This window comes from Corythoichthys intestinalis, chromosome 10 (assembly GCF_030265065.1).
Source record: "Corythoichthys intestinalis isolate RoL2023-P3 chromosome 10, ASM3026506v1, whole genome shotgun sequence".
NCBI classification, from domain to species: Eukaryota; Metazoa; Chordata; class Actinopteri; order Syngnathiformes; family Syngnathidae; genus Corythoichthys; species Corythoichthys intestinalis.
In genome coordinates this window covers 10,852,435-10,875,216 of record NC_080404.1, presented here as the reverse complement: position 1 = coordinate 10,875,216, position 22,782 = coordinate 10,852,435, and the positions used below count along the sequence as shown (strand labels likewise).

The window sequence follows — 22,782 nt, the reverse complement described above, 5'->3', positions numbered from 1 at the left end:
GTTTTTGGCCTCCACACATACTATTGTCAAGACAGGTTATATACAGTAGACAAACAGCGCAAAATAGAGGAAAGAAATACTGTATATATACCATATAACATAAAAAGGGTTTGGAGGATATTTCTTTGTGAGGTTAGGTATTACACCCATCACCTTATAAAAAGTATAGGTAGTCCCCAGGTTACGACGTGAATGACTTACATGATTTCAACTTTATGATGCGTGTCTCGGCCTGTTTTTTCTCCAGTCGTGTTTTTTTTTCTTTTCTTCTTAATCGCGTAACAGTGCCTCATCCACCACCTTTCAGAATTGATGGTAAGTGCATTATTTGATTTGTCATTTGATTTGGTCATTTTTTAGGTCTAATTAATCTAATTGTTAAACGGCGCAAGCTCGGCGATGCCTCCCCCTTTTAGCTCGCTATTAGCCCACTAGCTTATTGAGCAGCATCCTTTTTCACCGCTGGACTGGTGCCACTAATAGCTGCTGTTTCGTTATTGAGTTTGGACCTTATTTCCCTCTGTATTATTGTGCAGCCATTGAGGTATGATTTTGCGAGAAAATATGTCTGTGTTTTTTTTTATTTATTTATTTATTTTTTTTTTTTTTTTTTTATAGAATTCTTGTACGCTCTTAGTCATTATTGCATTTTATTTTCTAATTGTGTGTTCATAGTTGGACGGTGACAGATTAATAAATGTCAAGTGTAAGAAGAACTATGGCGTTATCAGTGTCAACAAAACTATCTATCTGTCTATCTGTTTATCTATCTATCTATCTATCTATCTATCTATCTATCTAGTTTTTGGATAGTTATTTTGAGATTGAGGGGGTACTTAAAGGGTTAGTTCCGTCTAACGTGGAAATTAGGGTTACGTCGCCAACGTAGGATTGGAACTCGTTCGTAACCCGGGGACTACCTGTACATACAATCAAGCTTCTCGAAGACACACATCTATATACAAACGGAAAAGATTATGAGAAAAACATGAATTCAAATATAACATTGAAAAAGTATTTTCAAAAAATATTAACAATAAACTAGTCCAGTTCAATTTTTTCAGGCATGCCACTCAGTTTCGCCCTGGAACAAGACACAGGGCTACGTCACACAGCTCACACTTCCAGGGAGTGTCAGTCTTCCTTCCGCCCTTGCGCACTGCTTTCACTCTTGTCACTCACCGACTCATCGGAAGAAAACAACGACAAATCCTCTTCCTCGAGTTGATGAAATAATGCAGAAGCTTTCGCTAAATTTAGTTTTCGATTCATTCCGCACGTTTCACAAAATCACTCGCTCAATCCAACCGGCCGTGGCTTGCTACCTCGCCTCCCTCTCGTTAGGTGGCGCCTCGCCCGGTGTAGACGCACTATCCTATTCCCCTCACTATCCACTCGTGGGGGCCTGCGCTTGTCAGTGACATTCCTTATTCTCGCTATATGATTATACAACTTTAACATTTGTTAATAATACGCTCTGTGTGTAGTATCATCCATCGCTTTTCCTTTTTGAATGGGCACTTTTAAGCGAACACAAGAAGTAACAACGGGAACATTTTTAAACAGGCATTTCACGGGAGAGCATTTCGACTCTTCGGCCAATCATATAGTGAGAGCGAGTGGATAGTGAGGGGAAGAGGATAGTGAACCTACACCGGCAATACAGTGATCCCTTGTTTTTCGTGGTTAATGGGGACCAGAACCCGCCGCAATAAGACAAAAACTGCGAAGTAGTGCCCCCCCATTTTTTTTTTTCTTGTTGCGTTCAATGTACTTATTCAGATGATTTAGCATTGGAAAGAGATACATATAAGACAGGTTTTTTTCACTTTTGTTCCCAAATTTAAAAAAAACAAAACTTTTATGAATACATATATTTTAATAAATTGTTTTTAAGCACTTCAAATGTAATATTTATGAGAATTTTTAAACATGTTACTGTCCCACCAAATTATTTTTGACAACAATAACATAGAAAAAAATGCTTAATGCTTATCTTTATTAAATGCTTCATTGAGTGAGTCAACTCAAATCCGTTTACGCTGCTCACTGCTCGCACCAGTATTTGACAAGCTAAACAATGATTGACACATGCGGTGCCTTGAAGTTTCGGCTTCCAAGCTTCTCTGGCGAGATGAAACCTTAAAGCCTGTCAATCCTTGTTAACTTTAACAAGCAACTCGAATGCACTTTCTGACCAATAAAAGCAGCAGGAGGGAGAGTGAGACTATGTGATCGGATCGGGACAGCTCTATAAAATACTGTATTTATTTATTTATTTATTCATTTATAAATTGAAAAAATCTGCGATGGATTGAGGGCGTGAAGTTTGAAATGCGAAGTAGAGAGGGATCACTGTATATTAACAATGTTTACATTACATCCGTCCTTCGTGACCTCACAATGACTCCTCAGATATCTAGTTTTCCGGATGCTTCCCGTTTTGAAAAAGGACAAGAAATGATGGAAATATGGTGATAAACACGCAGTCTGTGCTGCATTTTAATCTTTATTTATGAGGGCAATAAAACTATAATACTCAAATAACATTATTTCCCGTTTTACTTGGTCAATTGATTTCAAGTAAAAACGAGATTGAACCTCAACTCTAAACCAACCAGCGACACGTGGGTGACATAATTACAACGTGCCGAGACTTCAATGTGCAGGACGCACGGGCGTGTCACTGCCGACACCTCAGATTTTAAAGGGTTAATAAGGATAGGATGAGGGACATAGGGGTTAGCTTCTACGTTTTGGTCCAAAGGTTTGTGGTTCTACCTCGATTTTCTCAGGGTATGCTGCCTTTTTCCTAAATTCCGAATTCATGGATGTTAATTTCTAATTTTAAAATTTTGCTTTAAAAAATAGAAAAGCTGACAGGTTTTAAAATATTATGTGCCAGTAGGGTAAAACCCATTGGTACCCAAATTGGTACCCAAATAAAAAAAATAAAAAATAAAAAGTTCATTTAAAATTAGGTAAATAGTTTTTTACAAACAAATTGCAATGGAAACTTGACCTCATTAAATTGCTGTTCATGCATAAGCCTATATTTGCATAATTGTCCATAATTCAATATTACTTCTTCAGCATGAACTTGTATTTTTCACACTGTTAACATTATATACAGTTTGTGTTTCATTTCACACTCATGTCTACAGGCTGTTTATTCTGTGTACACAGGGGAAAAACTGTGAGCACAACTATGATGATTGCCTTTTAAATCCATGTCCAGAAGCATATTCCTGTGTAGATGGCATCAACAAGGTCACCTGCCTCCCTCATGCAACGGATGCTGTTCCCTTGGAGACTGTACTCAAGAACATCACTCGCGGCTTTACACCACGTGTGCAAACACCAACACTCAGCCCCTCACAGACAGCAGAGCAATCTACAGGTACAAAACCACACTTTGGGAGTTAAATAAGCACACAACTGCCGCAGTGTCCTTACACTGCCATCACATTGGAACGGTTTAATTCCTGACTCAGAAGCATGAAAGGTTGCATCAGTGTTTTTGCTCGCTTGCTTCCAGATTCATGTGACGTTTGGCTTGATGCACTGCCTTGTGTATTTTTTTTTTTTTTTCTTCTTTGTGCAGACGTGAAAAACAAACATTGGAAATGAGGAAGCAGGTGGTCTGCAAATTGTCAGCCACAACACTGAAAGAGTTTTGAACGAATCAATTCTATACACACCCTTTCCATTGACCGATCTTGGTCACTCTGGAATTAGTTGAGACTGGGTCAATATTTTCCAATAAATGTCATTTTCCACCATATTACACTGTGGTGGTTAATGAATTTAAAGATTACTAGTGATGATCAGTGGAGGATGAAGTACTCACTTTTTTTAACAAGTAAAAATACAGATACAGGTGACAAAAGTTACTTAAGTAAAAGTACAAGTATCTAAAAAAAATACTCAAGTAAAAGTACTTGCTTTAAAATTTACAAGTAAAAAGTAAAAGTATTTTCTCAAGATGCATTGACTGCTCAGCTTTATTTAAAAATGCAGAATGGAAAAAATGAACAATAAAATTGACTGCATGGTAAGCAGAAGCCTAACAAGCTCAAAAATTCAAAAATATAGCTTTAGGTGCATACTGCCACCTACTGTACAAGGGAGAGGTGGTTTTTATTGGCCAATATCTTGTTCACCTGCCTTGCTGGTACTCGTGTTGCTGCCTCTAGTGCTCAGTTCCAGTATAGTTGCACGGGGCTTATCAATTGTGCAGGAGGCATGAAAACAAAACAATCAATTCAAAATGAGAAAAAAGGAAAACAATCAAAAGTAATGTGTAATACAGGTGACAATTTGAAAAGTAATGGCGTAAATAGTACCGATATGTGCTGTTAAATGTAGTGAAGCAAAAGTAAAAAGTACCCCTTCATATTTACTCAAGTACAGATAGACAAAAAAAAAAAAGACTTTACGTACAGTAATTAAGTACTTTACTTCGTTACATTTCACCCCTGTTTATATATTAATTATTCAACAACAACAACAAAATGTTTAAATTATCTTCAGTTTTAATGTACATCCTCTGTTCGTAAGTAGTTAAAATTTAGGTTTTGCATTTGGATGCAAGGAAATGAATTGAGGGTGAATAAAAATCAGGAGATTGAAGCTGGTGTAACTGGTGTTTTTGTTAACTGTTATTTACAATTACAATACAATTTTTGAATGATTTCTCATGTATGCCTTGTGACAGTATGTGTAAGCAGTAACCTATTGCATGACTAAAACCAGTTTTTTTGTGCGTTTGTGTGTGTGAGAGTTAGAGGTATAACTATGCCAAAAGCAGTTTTCTTTGCATTAGGGTCAGTGGTTTAAGGAGGGTTGACCCCCCCCACACACACACACAATAAATAGATAAATAAAAAAATACATAAAATTATTTTTTTTTAAACTTTCACCCCTGGTTAGTATATACCCGTGGTCCTCAATTAGCGGACCGCGCTCCACGACCGGACCACGGCACACCTCTCTGCGGACTCATTGGCGTACGAAAAAATGAAAGAAGAAAAAACAACTTTTTTCAACATACATCATTTGTATGAATCGCCGAATTATTGCTATTCGCTACTATTCTGTCACTAAATTCTTGTTTGATTTTTAGTCAAATATCTTACATGTTTTCACTTCTGTTGTCATCGCTATGACAACGATGCCCTGACTGGCTGAGAGAGCCTGCGTGGATGCGCTGATTGGCTGAAAGAGCGTACATGGATGTGTTGATTGGCTGAGAGAGCCTGCATGCTTCTAGCTAGCGTGGACGGACCGCAGCAGTGTCAGTAACCCCAAACATGAGTCGCACCCGGCACTTTGCAATCTGCTTGTACATTCTGTCCTGTACTTTATTTTTCATTCAAAAATGTGAGCCATACTGTGAGCAAACGTGATTCATTTATTTGTTTCCCCGTATTACCCCTATTACCCCAGCACTCACTCTGAATACGGGCAACGTTCAAGATCACAACGTTAAGGAACGTTCACTAACACCACACATGCCACGAGTAGAAGATCACAACGTTAAGCAACGTTCACTAACACCACACGTGCCACCAGTAGAAGACCAAATCTAACAAAATGGCATGCTCAAAGTTGACCAAGAAAAGAAAAGTGGACAATGAAAATTGCGGTTTCAATGAGGAATGGAATGACAAACACAAGAAGATGTTCTCTGATGGAGAAATAATAGAAGAGTGTATGACTGAAGTGATGACAGTAATGTTCAAAGGGGAAAAAAAAGGAGGAAATCACAACAAAAATCAAATCTCACTCTCAGATTAATCAACCACAAGACACACTTAAGTACTGGCTGATGCTGTGGGTAAACAGCTTTGTGACCCCCAAATGCCATTTCTCTCATTGAGCAGTGTTTTACAGTTAAAGTTACTGTCAATAATTGTTATGTTTGCACCTTGATGACAGAGCTTGTCATTTATGTTCTGAACAAGTGAACATGCACTGTACTAAATGCACGGTGCATGTTCACTTTCTTTTTTGACCAGCAGTGTTTTGCAGTTACAAAATGTACTGTCAATAGTTACTGTTTGCACCTTAATAACAAATCTAGTCAATTATTTAGTGTACATGTGGAAACATTGTTCTTGTATAGGGTTTTTTTTTTTGTATTTTTATTTTAAGTCAAAAAATGTTTTGTTAATTTATTTTTATTTAATCAGAACACATTGTATTTTTATTTGGTCCAAAGAAAATCACCTTTACCACCTTCGACCTGCTTTGTACTAAAACGACATTAACAAATGGACCCATGCTTGTGTAAAAAAAAAAAAATATATATATATATATATATATATATATATATATATATATATATATATATATATATATATATATATATATATGTGTGTGTGTGGGGGGGGGGGGTTGTGTGTGTGTGTGTGTGTGTACAGTGCCCTCCATAATTATAGGCACCGCTAAAAAAGATGTGGTTTTTAGCTTCTAATATATTTTTTTTTAATTCAAATAATATGGGACCTTAATGGAAAAAAAGAGAATTATGTGACATCAAATAATGTGTGTCACAATTATTAGCACCCCTGGTATTAATACTTTGTACAACCCCCTTTTGCCAACAAAACAAGGTCAAGGGACTGAGATGGGCATGGGAGGAGCTTGATTTTGTGTCTGGTGAACCATTTCTGTGTAGATTTGGCCATATGTTTAGGGTCATTGTCTTGCTGAAAGACCCAGTGACGACCCATCTTCAGCTTTCGGGCAGAGGGCAACAGATTTTGATTTAAAATGTCCTGGTATTTCAAAGCATTCATGATGCCATGCACCCTAACAAGGTTCCCAGGGCCTTTGGAAGCAAAACAGCCCCACAGCATCACTGACAGTGGGTATGAGGTGCTTTTCAGCATGTGCATCTTTCATGGCACGCCAGACCCACTTATAGTGTTTGTTGCCAAAAAGCTCAATCTTGGTCTCACACAAAAATACACACGGTCCCAGGCTTCAACTGGGACCGTGTGCTTTGGTCAGATGAGCTTTTCACACACTGTTGCTAGTATTTTGGCCCGTTCCTCTATGCAGATCTCCTCTAGAGCAGTGATGTTTTGGGGCTGTCGTTGGGCAACACGGACTTTCAACTAGTTCCACAGATTTTCTATGGGGTTGAGATCTGGAGACTGGCTAGGCCACTCCAGGACCTTGAAATGCTTCTTACAAAGCCACTCCTTTGTTGCCCTGGCTGTGTATTTGGGATCATTGTCATGCTAAAAGACCCATCCACGTCTCATCTTCAATGCCCTTGCTGATGGAAGGAGATTTTCACTCAAAATCTCTTGATACATGGCCCACTTCATTTTTTCCTTTACACAGATCAGTCGTCTTGGTTCCTTTGCAGAAAAACAGTCCCAAAGCATGATGTTTCCACCCCCATGCTTCACAGTGGATATGATGTTCTTCAGATACAATTATGTATCATTTCTCCTCCAAACACGAGAACCTGTGTTTCTAAAAAAAAGTTCTATTTTGGTTTCATCTGACCATAACACATTCTCCCAGTCCTCTTCTGGATCATCCAAATGCTCTCTAGTGAACTGCAGACGGGCCTGGACGTGTACTTTCTTCAGCAGGGGCACACATCTGGCAGTGCAGGACTTGAGTCCCTGGCGGTGCATTGTGTTACTGATAGTAGCCTTTGCTACTGTGGTCCCAGCTCTCTGTAGGTCATTCACTAGGTCCCCCCGTGTGGTTCTGGGATTTTTGCTCTCCGTTCTTGTTATCATTTTGACGCCACGGGGTGAGATCTTGCATCTTCTATCAACAAGGGGCATTGAAGATGAGATGTGGCTGGGTCTTTCAGCATGACAATGATCCCAAACACACAGCCAGGGCAACAAAGGAGTGGCTTCATAAGAAGCATTTCAAGGTCCTGGAGTGGCCTAGCCAGTCTCCAGATCTCAACCCCATAGGAAATATGTGGAGGGAGTTGAAAGTCCGTGTTGCCCAATGACAGCCCCAAAACATCACTGCTCTAGAGGAGATCTGCATGGAGCAATGGGCCAAAATAACAGGAACAGCGTGTGAAAAGCTTGTGATGAGTTACAGAAAATGTTTGGCCTCCGTTATTGCCAACAAAGGGTACATAACAAAGTGTTGAGATTAACTTTTGGTATTGACCAAATACTTATTTTCCACCATGATTTGCAAATAAATTCTTTAAAAATCGAAGGGCCAGGCTGGCCGAATGGTTAAGCTCAGCGCCCCATAAGCATAAAAATCAAACAATGTGATTTTCTGTTTTTCTTTTTCCACATTCTGTCTCTCATGGTTGAGGTTTACCCATGTTGACAATTACAGGCCTCTTTAATATTTTCAAGTGGGAGAACTTGCACAATTAGTGGTTGACTAAATACTTATTTTCCCCACTGTATTTTGTAAAGGCACTTGAAACAAAATGTGGCAGGTTGTTTGGGAACTGCTTTGTCTGTCATTATGGGCCAATAACTCAAGTATTGAACAAAAGGAAGCACTATCATTTGAAGTATGGCAGGAGATAAGTGAAACCCATTTTCAGTTGAGTAAATCCTTCTTTTCAAGCGCTGAGGGGCTATTGGATTGGTTTAGTTACATAGGGCAATGTTTATAATGTAAAGAAGGATCCTGTATTCAGGGTCTTATGGTGAAAATACTTAATAATAGAAGGTCGTCTTCATAATCCCCTGGATCAGGGTGGTATATTTCGATACCAAACACCTATAAGGCACCATTGAAAAAGGTTTTTAACTCTCATTAGACCTGACTAGACTCGTGTTAAATAGGGAGACAACTATGAGGCAAAAATATTGCTTGCATTAAAAAGATAAGTCAAATCATTTCAATATTTAACAGTCACAATAAAAGGTACATTTCGCATATTTTATATGTTGCTATTGCTATTCAACTACGCCGTGATATTGCGGAGGCAGATTGTTTCTTCTTGACAGATGAGGTTTGCCTTGGCTTTGAAGCTGTTCATAGAGCAGCAGAGTAGTTGAACAGACCTATTGAACACAGACAAGCTTGAACCAATTCACTGTGACACACTGAAATTCACTCTGGGCCAAACATAACTGAGTCTTCTCAGCTGTACCTGATCCGTTCTTGGGCTACAGTACGGTGCATTATTAACAGAGGGTTACATGTGTCTACAAAACTGAGCATTCATAAGACTACAACTTTATATGATTAGTTTTCAGGTTTAAGGACACGTACATTTGCACTTTTATCTAACCAGGTAATAATAAAAAAGAAAGCAGTGCCCTTGGTTCAGCTTGAAATAATTTCAGACTGCTTCTTTAAACCCTAGTCTGCTTTGCAATGCCTTTTGATAGAAACACATCAATAGGAATTTAAGCAGACACAATAAAATACATGCACACAGACACACCCATTGCTAAAATGCATGGTCTTCTTGAGATAAACCCTTGAAGTCAACATGTCACATGTACAGTAAATGAGAATCCGGCTGTTTATAGAGGTGAGATAAAATAACCAACTAAAATTGCTTGAAAAATGACATTATGGCCATTTTGAATGTAAATTCATAGAAGTTCAAAATGTCACCTTTAAATCCTGTGTAATAGTGTAAATCAAAAAAAAAAAAAAAATATATATATATATATATATATATATATATATATATATATATTTTTTTTTTTTTTTTTTTCCATTTTAACCAATATTTTTTCACTTTTGTCAAATGTACAGTTTTGAAATACTCCCCTGCGTTTGGCAATGTGTTCATTGTAGATTGAGTCAATGTGTCACAGTTGCATGCATAAGTTTGCAAAATAGCATGAACGATGGATGGACTGCCCAAAGGAACTCATGAATTATCATTAATAGTTATTTTTTAAATCCATTTAAGGAAATGTATACAATCCTAGCAAATAGCCCAAAAAAATAAAATTTTACACTGGGGATGCAATTTTCCACCATTCCATATTCACCTGAAGCTTCGTGTGTCACCTATTTTCAGAACAAGAACTGTGAATGTTGAAGGTGAAGAATGACATTTTGCCTTGCCTTTAAGCTCAGAAATTGCAAAAGTCTAAGAATGGTCCTCCGGAGTGTTTTACCTCTGTCCTGTGACAAATTCAATTCGTCACTCTATTGCATTAAACCAATAACTAAGGGAAGAAATCAGACTTACCTGTTTTATTTATTTATTTATTTATTTATTTTTCAGTCACTTGTCAAAGGCTTGCCTTACAATAATTGATCTCAGGATCATATTTTATTGAATATATAACATATGTTTAAAAAAAAAAAAAAAAAACACTACTATATTCAGTAACCAAAAGCACATCAGTAACACTCTAACCAATAGCCTAAAGTAATAGACCTACCAATATTATGTCAATAATAGAGGTCGACCGATATATGGACTTTTTAACAAGCAAAAAGATTTTTTTCTAAAAAATGATTTTGATGCTACAGGAAGCTTGAGGCTTGCCTGTTTTGTAAATAAGATTTTTCTTCATCTTGCACGAGAGAATATGCAGTGTTGCTTTAGCCAGTTAAGGTGTTTACAGAGTGACCCTTTCATTCTAAATTAATGTTGCACCGATATCAGTATTGGCGGGGAGGTCGATACGGCACTAAAATCGGTGCCCTATTTGTTGGTACTCGCCGATACCATTTACTGGTATCACTTGAACGCAGCCTTCTTTCTCCTGACACTTACTCGACTCTGTGTTGTGTGATGACACGTGATCATTTTGCATGCCAAGCAGCGATCGCTATTGACCTGATCCAGACCAATGAGAACGGGCCAATAGGTGCTCTTAACCAATCCGGGGGCAGCTTTTTCATATGGAGGAAAAGCAAACTACGAGAATAAAATGTCGGTGGTCTGGAAATATTTCAGTTTACAATCTCCGTCGAGTACAATGTCTCCATGCAAGATTTGCAGCCTGAAAGTCTTGAGAGGTGGAGTTAAATCGGCTGGTTTCAATACCTCGAACAAACATTTGAAGACGAGACATGTGAATAAGCACAAAGAATTTGAGGCTGCAGCAACAGCAACTCCTACCAAGAGAAAGGAGGATGGACCGGAGCAACAAACCCTGCTCAGTTCACTTCGTCTACTTTTATTGTAACTGAAAGAAATGCCGCAGTAATTTGAGACCTGTTTCAAAAGTAGGGTTGCCACCTTTCAGAAATAGAAATAAGGGACGCCCCCTTCACGCCAAAAGCCATACAGGCGACAAAAAAAAGGGACATCCCCAAACCTCCTAAAATGCATAGAAATGTATCTATTTATATATATATATACAGTGCTGCTCAAAAGTTTGTGAACCCCCTCAACATTTTGGAATTTTCTATTATTTCAACCTGATTTCCTAATCAATCAATTCAGTAGGTTTTTTTTTGTTTTTTTAACAGTTGTGTTGTCGAGACTAAATTAAAAAGAGTTTTCATCAACTTATGTAGGTGCAAAATTGAACTGTTTGGTCACAACCAAAACCGCCATGTCTGGCGAAAAGTCAACACTGCATACCACCAAAAGAACCTTCTCCCAGCAGTGAAGCATGGAGGTGGGAATGTCAAGATCTGGGCTTGCTTTTCATCCTCAGGACCTGGACAACTCCACATAGTCCAGGGAATCATGAATTCTGAGGAATATTGTCAAATCCTAGAACATAACCTGACGCCATCTGTTTTGAAGTTAAAGCTTGGCAGAAGGTGGATCATGCAACATGATAATGATCCAAAGCATTCCAGCAATACAACCAAGGAATGGCTGAAAAAGAAGAAGATTCGTGTTCTGGACTGGCCCAGTCAAAGTCCTGACCTAAATCCCATTGAAATGCTGTGGCGGGACCTGAAGCGAGCAGTTCATGCCAGACGCCCATCAAACCTCTCTCAACTGACTGCGTTCTGCAAGGAAGAATGGGCAAAAATCCCCCAAAGTAGATGTGAGAGGCTGATTAGTCACTACAGAAACCGTTTGGTTGAGGTAATCGCTGCAAAAGGAGGCGCAATATCCTATTAACTGAAGGGGTTCACATACTTTTGCACACATGATATCTGAGTTTTTCTTAAATCAACCACTTTTGTTAAATAAATAATGACAATATAACTATTTCTTTTGTTTCAGTCCATTATTTGGAATTTCAGTATTGTGGATTTGGGTATAACTTAACATTTAATAAGGTTATTTTAGTTTTTTTTTTTACAAAAAATCTGACCATCGCTGTGGGGTTCACAAACTTTCGAGCAGCACTGTATATATATATATATATATATATATATATATATATATGTTCCGTATTGGTTCAATACGGAAGGCGACTTTTAATTCCCAATTCGGAATGATTCCTTTTCAAGGGACTTTTGAATCAAAAGTGCTGTAAGCTAAGCTAAGTGGCTAAGCTGTCTGTGTCAGGGAGAGAGACTCACTCGTGCGCTGCTTGCATTTGTGCTTTGCTATAAAGATGGAGTTGTGATGTTGCTGCTGGTTGCACAGAGAAGGAGGCTGATAAAGAGAAAGCATGCTGTAGTCAATTATTATTAAATTATTTGTCACCCATGCTAGGTATGCAATAAAAAGTAATGCAATGCAATGCAATGATTTCACATCCAAGTATGTAGCTCTTCATATAAACAATATGCATTTATACAGTGGGGCAAATAAGTATTTAGTCAACCACTAGTTGTGCAAGTTCTCCCACAAAATATTAGAGAGGCCTGTAATTGTCAACATAGGTAAACCTCAACCATGAGAGACAGAATGTGAAAAAAAAAACACGAAATCAAATTTTTGATTTTTAAAGAATATATTTGCAAATCATCATGCAAAAAATAAGTATTTGGTCAATACCAAAAATTCATCTCAATACTTTGTTATGTACCCTTTGTTGGCAATAGCAAAGGCCAAACGTTTTCTGTAACTCTTCACAAGCTTTTCACACACTGTTGCTGGTTTTTTGGCCCATTCCTCCATGCAGATATCCTCTAGAGCAGTGATGTTTTGGGACTGTCGTTGGGCAACACGGACTTTCAACCCCATCCACAGATTTTCTATGGTGTTGAGATCTGAAGACTGGCTAGGCCACTCCAGGACCTTGAAAGGCTTCTTACAAAGCCACTCATATGTTGCCATGGCTGTGTGTTTGGGATCAATTTCATGCTGAAAGACCCAGCCACGTCTCATCTTTAATGCCCTTGCTGATGGAAAGAGATTTTCACTCAAAATCTTTCGATACATGGCCCCATTCATTCTTTCCGTCAGATCAGTCGTCCTAGTCCCTTTGCAGAAAAACAGTCCCAAAGCATGATGTTTCCACCCCCATACTTCACAGTGGGTATGGTGTTCTTCGGATGCAATTCAGTATTCTTTCTCCTCCAAACACGAGAACCTGTGTTTCTAACAAAAAGTTCTATTTTGGTTTCATCTGACCATAACACATTCTCCCAGTCCTCTTCTGGATCATCCAAATGCTCTCTAGCGAACCGCAGACGGGCCTGGACGTGTACTTTCTTCAGCAGGGGGACACGTGAGGCAGTGCAGGATTTGAGTCCCTGGCGGCGCATTGTGTTACTGAGCTTATCTTAGCTTTTGTTACTGTGGTCTCAGCTCTCTGTAGGTCATTCACTAGGTCCACCCGTGTGGTTCTGGGATTTTTGCTCACCGTTCTTGTTATTATTTTGACGCCATGGGATGAGATCTTGCATGGAGCCCCAGATCGAGGGAGATTATCAGTGATCTTGTATGTCTTCCATTTTCTAATAATTGCTCCCACAGTTGATTTCTTTACACCAAGCATTTTACCTATTGCAGATTCAGTCTTCCCAGACTGGTGCAGGTCTACAATTTTGTCTCTGGTGTCCTTTGACAGCTTTTTGGTCTTGGCCATAGTGGAGTTTGGAGTGTGACTGACTAAAGTTGTGGACAGGTGTCTTTTATACCGATAATTAGTTAAAACAGGTGCCATTAATACAGGTAACGAGTGGAGCCTCGTTAGACTTTGTTAGAAGAAGTTAGACCTCTTTGACAGCCAGAAATCTTGCTTGTTTGTAGGTGACCAAATACTTATTTTCCACTCTAATTTGCAAATAAATTCTTTAAAAATCAAACAATGTGATTTTCTGTTTTTTTTCCACATTCTGTCTCTCATGGTTGAGGTTTACACATGTTGACAATTACAGGCCTCTCTAATCTTTTGAAGTAGGAGAACTTGCACAATTGGTGGTTGACTAAATACTTATTTGCCCCACTGTATATACTGTTGTATACTATTTTTTTTTCCAAACGGAGTGGTATCGGAATGGTAACGGTATCGGCCGATACTGCACAGGCAGGTATCGGTATCGAGGCCAGAAAATGGTATCAATGCAACACTACTCTAAATGTAACTTGTAGAATTAGCGTAGCATTTGCGTTAGTATTAGCCTTAGTATGGCGAGCATCCTCTTAAACTCTCACTTGTTTGCATCTCATCATGACGTCTTGGTGGGATTAATTGTTTGAAAAAAACGTAATGTTCTTGCTGAGAGTGTATAATCACAAAATGAAGTGCTGCATTTGTTGGTTTGGTAGCACTAGACTGAAATAATCCTTCAAGTTTCAGGTCTTCATTGTAAATTGAAAAATTGCCTTTATAATCTACATGTGTTGAAAAAAAAAGTATATCGGCCCAAAATATCGGCTTACAAAATCAGCAATCGGCTGAAAGTTTTTTTTTTTTTTTTTGATAACAGCATTGACATTTGAAAATCCCATATCGGTCGACCTCTAGTCAGTAGATGAGTGCATTCATGCCACCCAGCAGAGCAGACCTATGTTTTAAAAGCATATTCGTGACTGCATTACAAATTGCATCTTTAGAAACTCCAAGTGGACAAAAATAATGCTTGTACCAAACATGTGCTGTATAACACCATGTGATTTACTTATTATGTTGTATTGTATGCCTGAAACTTTATAATATTATATAATGTATACAATATTATCCCAAATATATTATCACTGTTTGACTGATTTTGTATATCGCTAACGTAACCTCGGTGATAAGCCAGGGATTGCTGTACCTCTACTTCTTCCTCACATTTTAGCTAGGTTAGGCCACAGCTCATTGCAAAACTTATGAGTACAACCTGTATGGAAATGGATGAAGGCTCTTCATTAGATACACCTGCACTATATGATCACGTCTATGAAAAAAAAAAAAAGAAGGGGCAAGATTAATGAATGTAGGCTAAAGCCTATCTCCCTACATGTACTGCATTTTCTCTATGTGGCCTTGGAAAAATAGCACTGATTGGATATAGAGGAGACTAATGCCATAGGCGGAGCTTGAGTGGGAACGGGGAGGGAAGTGCCCCCGCGGAAGCTGAAAAATATCATTGCATGTAATTGACTTTCCTATCAATGAATTTAAAGGGGAAGGTTAGAATTTTTGACATAAGGTTTAATCTTCGAGTTAACAGGGATTTGATTAATCGGTGGAGTTGAGTTCAACAAGTTTCAGGGCTTGGGAGTTGCTTAAGCTAGTGCGAGTCAATGGCACCTTCTTAGCATGCCAATAAAAACAATACTAACAGATCTAACATAGTTAAATAAATTGTAGATATATAATTATATCTTGTCCGAAATACCCATGCCTCCAGGTACAGGAACACCCCGGTCTACGAACGAGTTCCGTTCCTGCGCTGGCGAAAGTCAGAATTGACCCTTTAAATACCTCAAAACATCGTCTAAATAAATAAATAAAATAAAATATCCAAAAACATGTATTAAACGTCATTGTACTGTCTTCGCCCAGACGTTGGAGCTAAGTCCTAGCAAGATAATGAGCTAAGCTCCGAAATGACAATATCAGACATCCGTGTGACTTGCTGACTTTATTCAGCTGCTCATGACATCCACACTTGCAGAATGAAAGTAAAATTAAATGAAATTAAATCAGTATCATCTTCAATAACAGCAATTCAAATGTGCGTTCACGAGTAGCTGCTGATACAGCAATAACAAATGATTAGCATGTATCAGCGTCCGCACATCATAAAAAAGTATTCAACCACAATTGAAAATGCACAATAAACAGTACAAAAGGGGACTGTATACAGCCGTCGTCTCTGGATGCTTCACAAGCAGCAAATGTGTGCACAGGCTGTCTCCTCTGTCACTCAGCTGCTCTGTGTGTGCGTGTGTGGGATGTCTGTACATACACTCGCTTCCTGTTTGACACCTAATGAGCCAAAATAGAATCATTCAGCACAGAACAAAATCAACATAAAAATAAATAAATAAAACATTTTTAAAAAACGACAAGACGCAGGCGTTGTAAAGTTGAAATCGCGTAAGTCGAGTCCGTTGTAACCTGGGGACAACCTGTACCTAAATTGTACGTGAAGTTCACTCAAAGATGTCTTATCACTTTAATATACTTGAAGTGTGCCTCCTCCGCTTGAAAAAAATTCAGTTCTATAACAAAATAATAGATATATAACCAAAGACATACATTCAAATTCTCAGAGGTTACTCAATAGGCTTTATTCCTAAAATAATAGAACAATAATAATGTTAAAAAAAAATGGAATGAAATGAAATGAAATGATGATTGAAAAAAAATTACTCTTCTGTATTAGCGAATCGTCCTTGAAAAATAATAACAGATGTCTTTACAATTCCTACTGTACAAATAAATAATCTAAAATAATGTTCTAAATCAGTGGTTCTTAACCTTGCAAAGGGTAGTAAACCCCACAAGTCTCACATCTGGGTTCACTGAACCCTTTAGAATTAATTAAATTAAAAAAAAAATTCAAATTCAAAACTGATATAGCTAAGCTATACCAAGCTAATATCTTGAGTGAATTCCAAGTCAAATTACTTCAGATTTCAAATATACTGCGAAAAATTGTGCCTTTTGCTGTTGATTTTCACATTTGAAAATGATTTTTTTTGTGTGTGTGACACAAATGTTGTTGTTTTTTTTTTTTTTTTTTTTTTTGGTTATACTTCCTCGCACCAAGTGTAAGTCAACCTTCCATTGAGCAAACCAGTTTCTACTCCCATTAGATAGAAGGCTCACAGTTGAAAGAAATGGAATGAAGCCTGTGAATTAGGGGAAAACCAGTCCAAAACTTAGTCAACGACACTTTGCCTTTAGTCAGTGTACGGAAATAGGGCCCTGCGTGTCTTAACCTTTGCCGAACCCCTTAGACCAGAGGTCGGCAACCCAAAATGTGGAAATAGCCATTTTGGACCAAAAAAAAACAACAACAAATATGTCAGGAGCCCCAAAAAATATAAAAGACGTTCATAAGCCTTATAATGAAGGCAACACATGCTGTGTATATCTGTTTTAGCTATATTAGCCTACTATCAAAATGACTAAGTTGGCTAAAAATACATCATGAGCCTTCATTATTTAATGTTTATTTTCCCTGCAGTGCATCCAACGCACCCGATAACTACTCTGTTGTATGATGCCACCTCAAGTTCAACTTCATTAAAATATTAATGAATTGTTTCATTGATTTTATGAAATTAATGAAATGCAATAAACAAATACGATTTTTGATGTCATTTTTATTTTGAAGTTTCGAAAAACAGCAAAATGGAACATGCATAACATGCCCCTTATCTGGGCATGTCTTTGATTTTCTTTATTATCTGGGTTTTGTTTTTCAAGTGTGCAAATAGGTGTTCTAATATGTTGATGAATGTCTCCGTAATGTACTCACCATCTGTGAACGGTTTTCCACGCTTTATCTCCCGGGTTGCAACAAAACTTGCAGCAGTAGTGGAGTTTGGCGATGCACTCCACTTCTTAAATTTATTTTTGCGCTCCTCTAAATTATTCAGAAGTAATGTAATCACACTTTTTCTCTCACTCTCAACTGGGTACTCAGCTCCAGATGTAGCATGCCTTCCCTGGAAATGTCTTTCCACATGACTCTTTTTGTTTTTCACAACTTCTCGCCAAAGAGTAAACAATCAGGCAATCCTTCCGCATTGGCAATGAATGCAAATGATTTGGTCCAAGAAAAGTTGAATCCTCTGTTCTCCTCAGTTATTTTTCTCCTTTTCCCTTTCGGATCCATGGCCCATCACACAGCCACCGGTTTGTTTACAATAGCCACCTGCGTGTTATCCCACCCTGCTGATAGAAACGTGTGTCACAGGCTATGATGCAAATCTTCGTTGACAGAAATGTTGAGATTTAATATTTATTTTACACATTTTTATATCATTGGAAAACGTTAAGAATATTTGTGTCATGTTTGTCCTCTTACTGAAACCATATTAAAACCATATTAACAATATCAAAAAATATATTCATATATATTATAAAATATATTTGTATATATCATATACATTTTTGAAAATGCTCCAGGGAGCCACGAGGGAAGCGCTAAAGAGCCGTATGTGGCTCTCAAAACAGGGGTTGCCGACCCCAGCCTTAGACTTACAGTACTCACCGAACCCAGGTTAAGAACCACTGCTCTAAATAATAACTCTTCTATAGTAAATCCAGCTTTAATTAAAAGCTCTTTTCTCTTTCCAGTGAAATAATCAAACCACCGCCTAAGAACAATACTATTTTAACAAAAAAAACCAACAACAACAAAAAAACGTCATTTTAGTCTTTAGTTTTTTTGTTTGTTTGTTTTTAGCACTTTGGGGGGCGATTGAACATTGCTCCGACGTCTGCTTTCTCTGATACTGAGCACAGCAGAACCAACCACTGGGCAGGCTCCCTGGGAAGTTGGAACACATCACAGGCAGCAATGTACCATTGTATTCAGTGCAAAGCATCAGTCAATTTCAACACACGCTAACTGGTCCCGTGAAAAATAATGAATACTGGACATTTTCATAAATTTATAAAACCCCGCCGGACGCCCCGGACAAGTTGTAAAAATGGGCAAAAGAGGATGTTTAGTCACCCAAGACCAGTGTTTATCAACATGTGCCGTGGCACACAAGTGGGCCGTGAGAGATCGTCAGGTGTGCCACGAGAAATGATTCAATATCATTTTTTGAAAAAAATATGATTTATAACATTATTAGGGTGACCCCTGACGGTATTTTGAAGGACACTCAGCCTTGTTAACAGCACGTGGACGTCGTCGGGATGAGTTGCAGTAAGAAGGAAGGGATGGGTTGAAGGTTCTCGGTCGTGTGCAGGCGAACAAGTTATTACTCGTGTCGTGTTTAACAACTGCTTGGATTTCTAGCAATCAGCCACCATGCATGTCCACGACAATGTGTTGAAATAAAATTTCAAGCAGTTCTTGAACACAAGGTGAGCAATTACATCGCTCGCCCGCCGCACACAACCGAGAACCCTCCTTGTGACGCACACGGAAGTTGTGGAGGCAGTCATGGATAAGTTTTTAAAAAAGACAAAGACTGAGAGCTCAAAGGCAAGGATCCAGTGAAAGCTATGTTTCGTTAAGATTTATTTTCACCAGGGATGAGACAAGACCTACTCCATTATGTTTCACGTTCCATGAAATATCACACTGAGTAAGAATAAATATTGTGAAATTATATTATAATTAACTCATTTGCTCCCAAAAACGTATAAATACATTCTATTTTTAATTGTTTCAGTGTCCCAAAGACCTATTTATACGTCTTTTATGTTTTTTTTTCATAAAAGACATCTCTGGGTCCTGATTCAACTGAGCTCGAAAGCACAAAGCTGAAAATCAATTTTAAAGAAATAAAACTGGCCACTGGAGGGCAGTAGCACATTTGGTAAGACCTGCAACCCGATTCAACAGCAACGAACGGCCGGGCAGCACGGTCGGAGCGCTGGCGGAATGATGCCAGGCAGCAGACGGCCGAGCAGAACAACCGAGAGCACGCCCGTGATGCCAGGCGCTCGACGACCGAGCAGAACGACTGGGACCACCAGTGCAGCAGGCTCGCAGAGTAGACCATGCAGAGACTCTAAAAAATCCATTTTTATGAGACAGGCAATGATGAGGGGAAAAGTTTACCTGTCTGACGCAGCGACAACAGCGTCATCTCGGCGACAACAGCGTCATCTCTGAGTTAGTCATGTGTAAATAAATTGTTACTTTGCTATCAAAAGCTCTATTTGTCTTGTTCTTTATGATATTTTGTAAAAGGAAAACATTATTCAGATGTTTGGGATGTAACTAAAGCAAAAAAAAGCTGTGTTAAAGTCAAAGTTATGTTTAATGTATGCGCTTACAAAAAGCTAATTTTCTCCGTTTTTTCATCAGAAATTGGACAATTGCTCAAACTAAGCTATTTTCTAATGCTGATTTCTAAAGAATGGAAAAAGATATGAACTTACTTTTTTTTCTGCTGAAAGAAGAGTCCAATGTTTCTTTTGGTGGGTTCCATGTTTATATAGCAATTGAACAGAATTTTCTGTGGACCTTGCAAAATCAGTCAGAATCCAGTAAAATGGCCAGGAGCGAAGGGCCTTCCTCTGGTGAAAATGGCTGGGAGTGAATGAGTTAAATATACTATACAGAAAGTCATTTTAGAACATTTTAGTTTGTGGTGTGCTGCAAGATTTTTTCAATGTAAAAACGTGCCGTGACTCAAAAAAGGCTGAAAAACACTCCCCTAAACAACATCGACCACATTTTTGCTTTCTGTGGTGACTAGTGAATGTATACAAATTTGTAAGATAACGGTAGAAGGGGTAAAAAATAGGAAACCTTTGAAGACAAAACTGGAGCTAGCTGTTAATGAGGCTCAAGGTTCCCTCTTTGCAGCGGTCTCATATTGCATCAAAGACGACATCAGACCAAAAAAGGCTTTAAAATGAATGAAAAGCATCGTCTCCGAGGGGTAATTTTACATCATCAGCACTGGTAACTTTTATTGTCAGGGATAAAGAAGACAGCTTTTCATTGTTGCGGTGTTGGTTGAGCCTCATTAATTCACAGGTCACAGTAGGCATTCTCCTCATGATTCCCTTCTTTTGTCATTGGCTTTTCTTCATGGTATCGGTCCTATAGCTTTGCCATCCAAATGGGATATTTAGGTAAACTTGCTTGCCAAATACCCAGAGGAGCATGCTGTCAGATCAAAAGTGCTTGCCAGCCTATTAGGACTTGACGTGTAACAAATATTGATAGAGGTCTCTCTTGTGCTTGCTCGATTAATCATGGCAACAACTTTAAAGGAGCTCTGCTGATTTCTCTAGTGTAATGAATGTCTTTGTTTTTTTTTCTGTGTGCGTGTTTTTTTTCCATGTCCCCAGATAAGAACAGACAGAGCATGAGACAGGTGCATCCACCAACGCTTTTCAATTTAATACACTTCCTGCTTTGACATCTCAGTATAACGGATCACACCCTTTCTTTCAAATGGGAACTATATTGAGCATAGGCACCCCGTAATGCAAGCCCAAACCTGCCGTTTAAGTCTATCTGCGTCACCACGCCCAATAAGCTCACGGGCAGGGATACCTTAACAGCAGTGTCCCATAATTGCCTATTCTCACGGATGATACAAGACAAGTTATTCCACTATAAAACTCGGCATGTAATAAATGTGCATGACTACATTGAGCTTCTCACTACTGATATTGTGCCATTTGCATGCTTCACAGCTTTCCCGGCAAATAGAATTATTTTCAGTTTGCCTCTACAGTGAGCAAAAAAAGGAGAAAATGCCGACTGACTAGAATTATTTGCAGTTCTTTTCACATAAAAGCAATCTACTCTACCTTCCTTTCTTAGGTTTTGTACTTTCTGTCTTTCAGCTGTATTCTATTTCTGTTGCCAAGGTTATTTGATGGATACAGGTTGCATTTACATTTTTTGCCGCAACAAAGCCGTGGCAAGAGACTCAGAGGAATAAAAACAGGAAGTTCAAATCTGTCTCGCATCTTCCTGGCTAGACATGGAAGCTGTTCCATGATGTTTGTCAAGGTGATGTTTCATAAACTCACCCATAACACCCACTTTTCTGTGGTGGAAGTGGGTGGAAAATACACACGCTTTATGCGGAGATGAAGTGTGAATCTCCACAAAATGTACACTAAAAAAAGTAGAGAAACCTTTTCCATACATTAACCTTTAATATTTGTATTCTTCTAGAATCAAACAATGTCCGGTATTTTGGAAATTCTTATCTGGAATTTGAAGGGATTGACCTCAGCGCATTCAACGTCACCTTGAAATTTCAAACTCAAGTCAACCATGGAACTATTATTTATGTGGGCCAAGGACCAACTGAGAAAAATTTTATTTCCATGGAACTCTTTGTCATGGATGGAATGTTGCAGGTAAAATATCAAGATGATGACAGATTCCTGTATACAGGTAGAACCCGGGTTACGAACGAGTTCCATTCCTACGCTGGCTACGTAACCCAAATGTCTGCGTAAATCGGAATTAACCCTTTAAGTACCCCTGAAAGCCCTCCAAATCTCAAAATAACTATCCAAAAACATGTATTATAGTTCATTGTACTGTCCACACCAAGACGTTGGAGCGAGGTAAGCTCCGAAAAGATGATCTCAAACGTCTGCGTGGTTTGCTGACTTTATTCAGCAGCTCATGACATCAACACTTGCAAAATGCAAAATATGAAATTTAATCAGCTTCATATTCAATAACATCAATTCTTATTGCATTTATAACTAGCTGCTGCTACAGCAATAACAATGCATACAAACGATTGGCATGTATCAGTTAACATCCGCACATCATCAAAAACAATCACATAAACTGGCCCCAAGCATTTTACCACAATTGAAAACGCACAATAAACTGTGTAAAAGGTGTTGCCTTTGTGGATGCTTCACA

General features: G+C 38.5%; 1 protein-coding gene across 1 annotated transcript in view; it reads left to right on the top strand.

Annotated features, from left to right (window-relative positions):
• The window catches only part of eys (eyes shut homolog), a 522,745-nt gene that overhangs the window by 248,976 nt on the left and 250,987 nt on the right, over window positions 1–22,782 (top strand). The window contains exons 34-35 of the mRNA XM_057847548.1: window positions 3,187–3,400; window positions 22,072–22,259. Coding sequence (XP_057703531.1) covers window positions 3,187–3,400; window positions 22,072–22,259 — 402 coding nt within the window. The remainder of the gene's footprint in view (window positions 1–3,186; window positions 3,401–22,071; window positions 22,260–22,782) is intronic.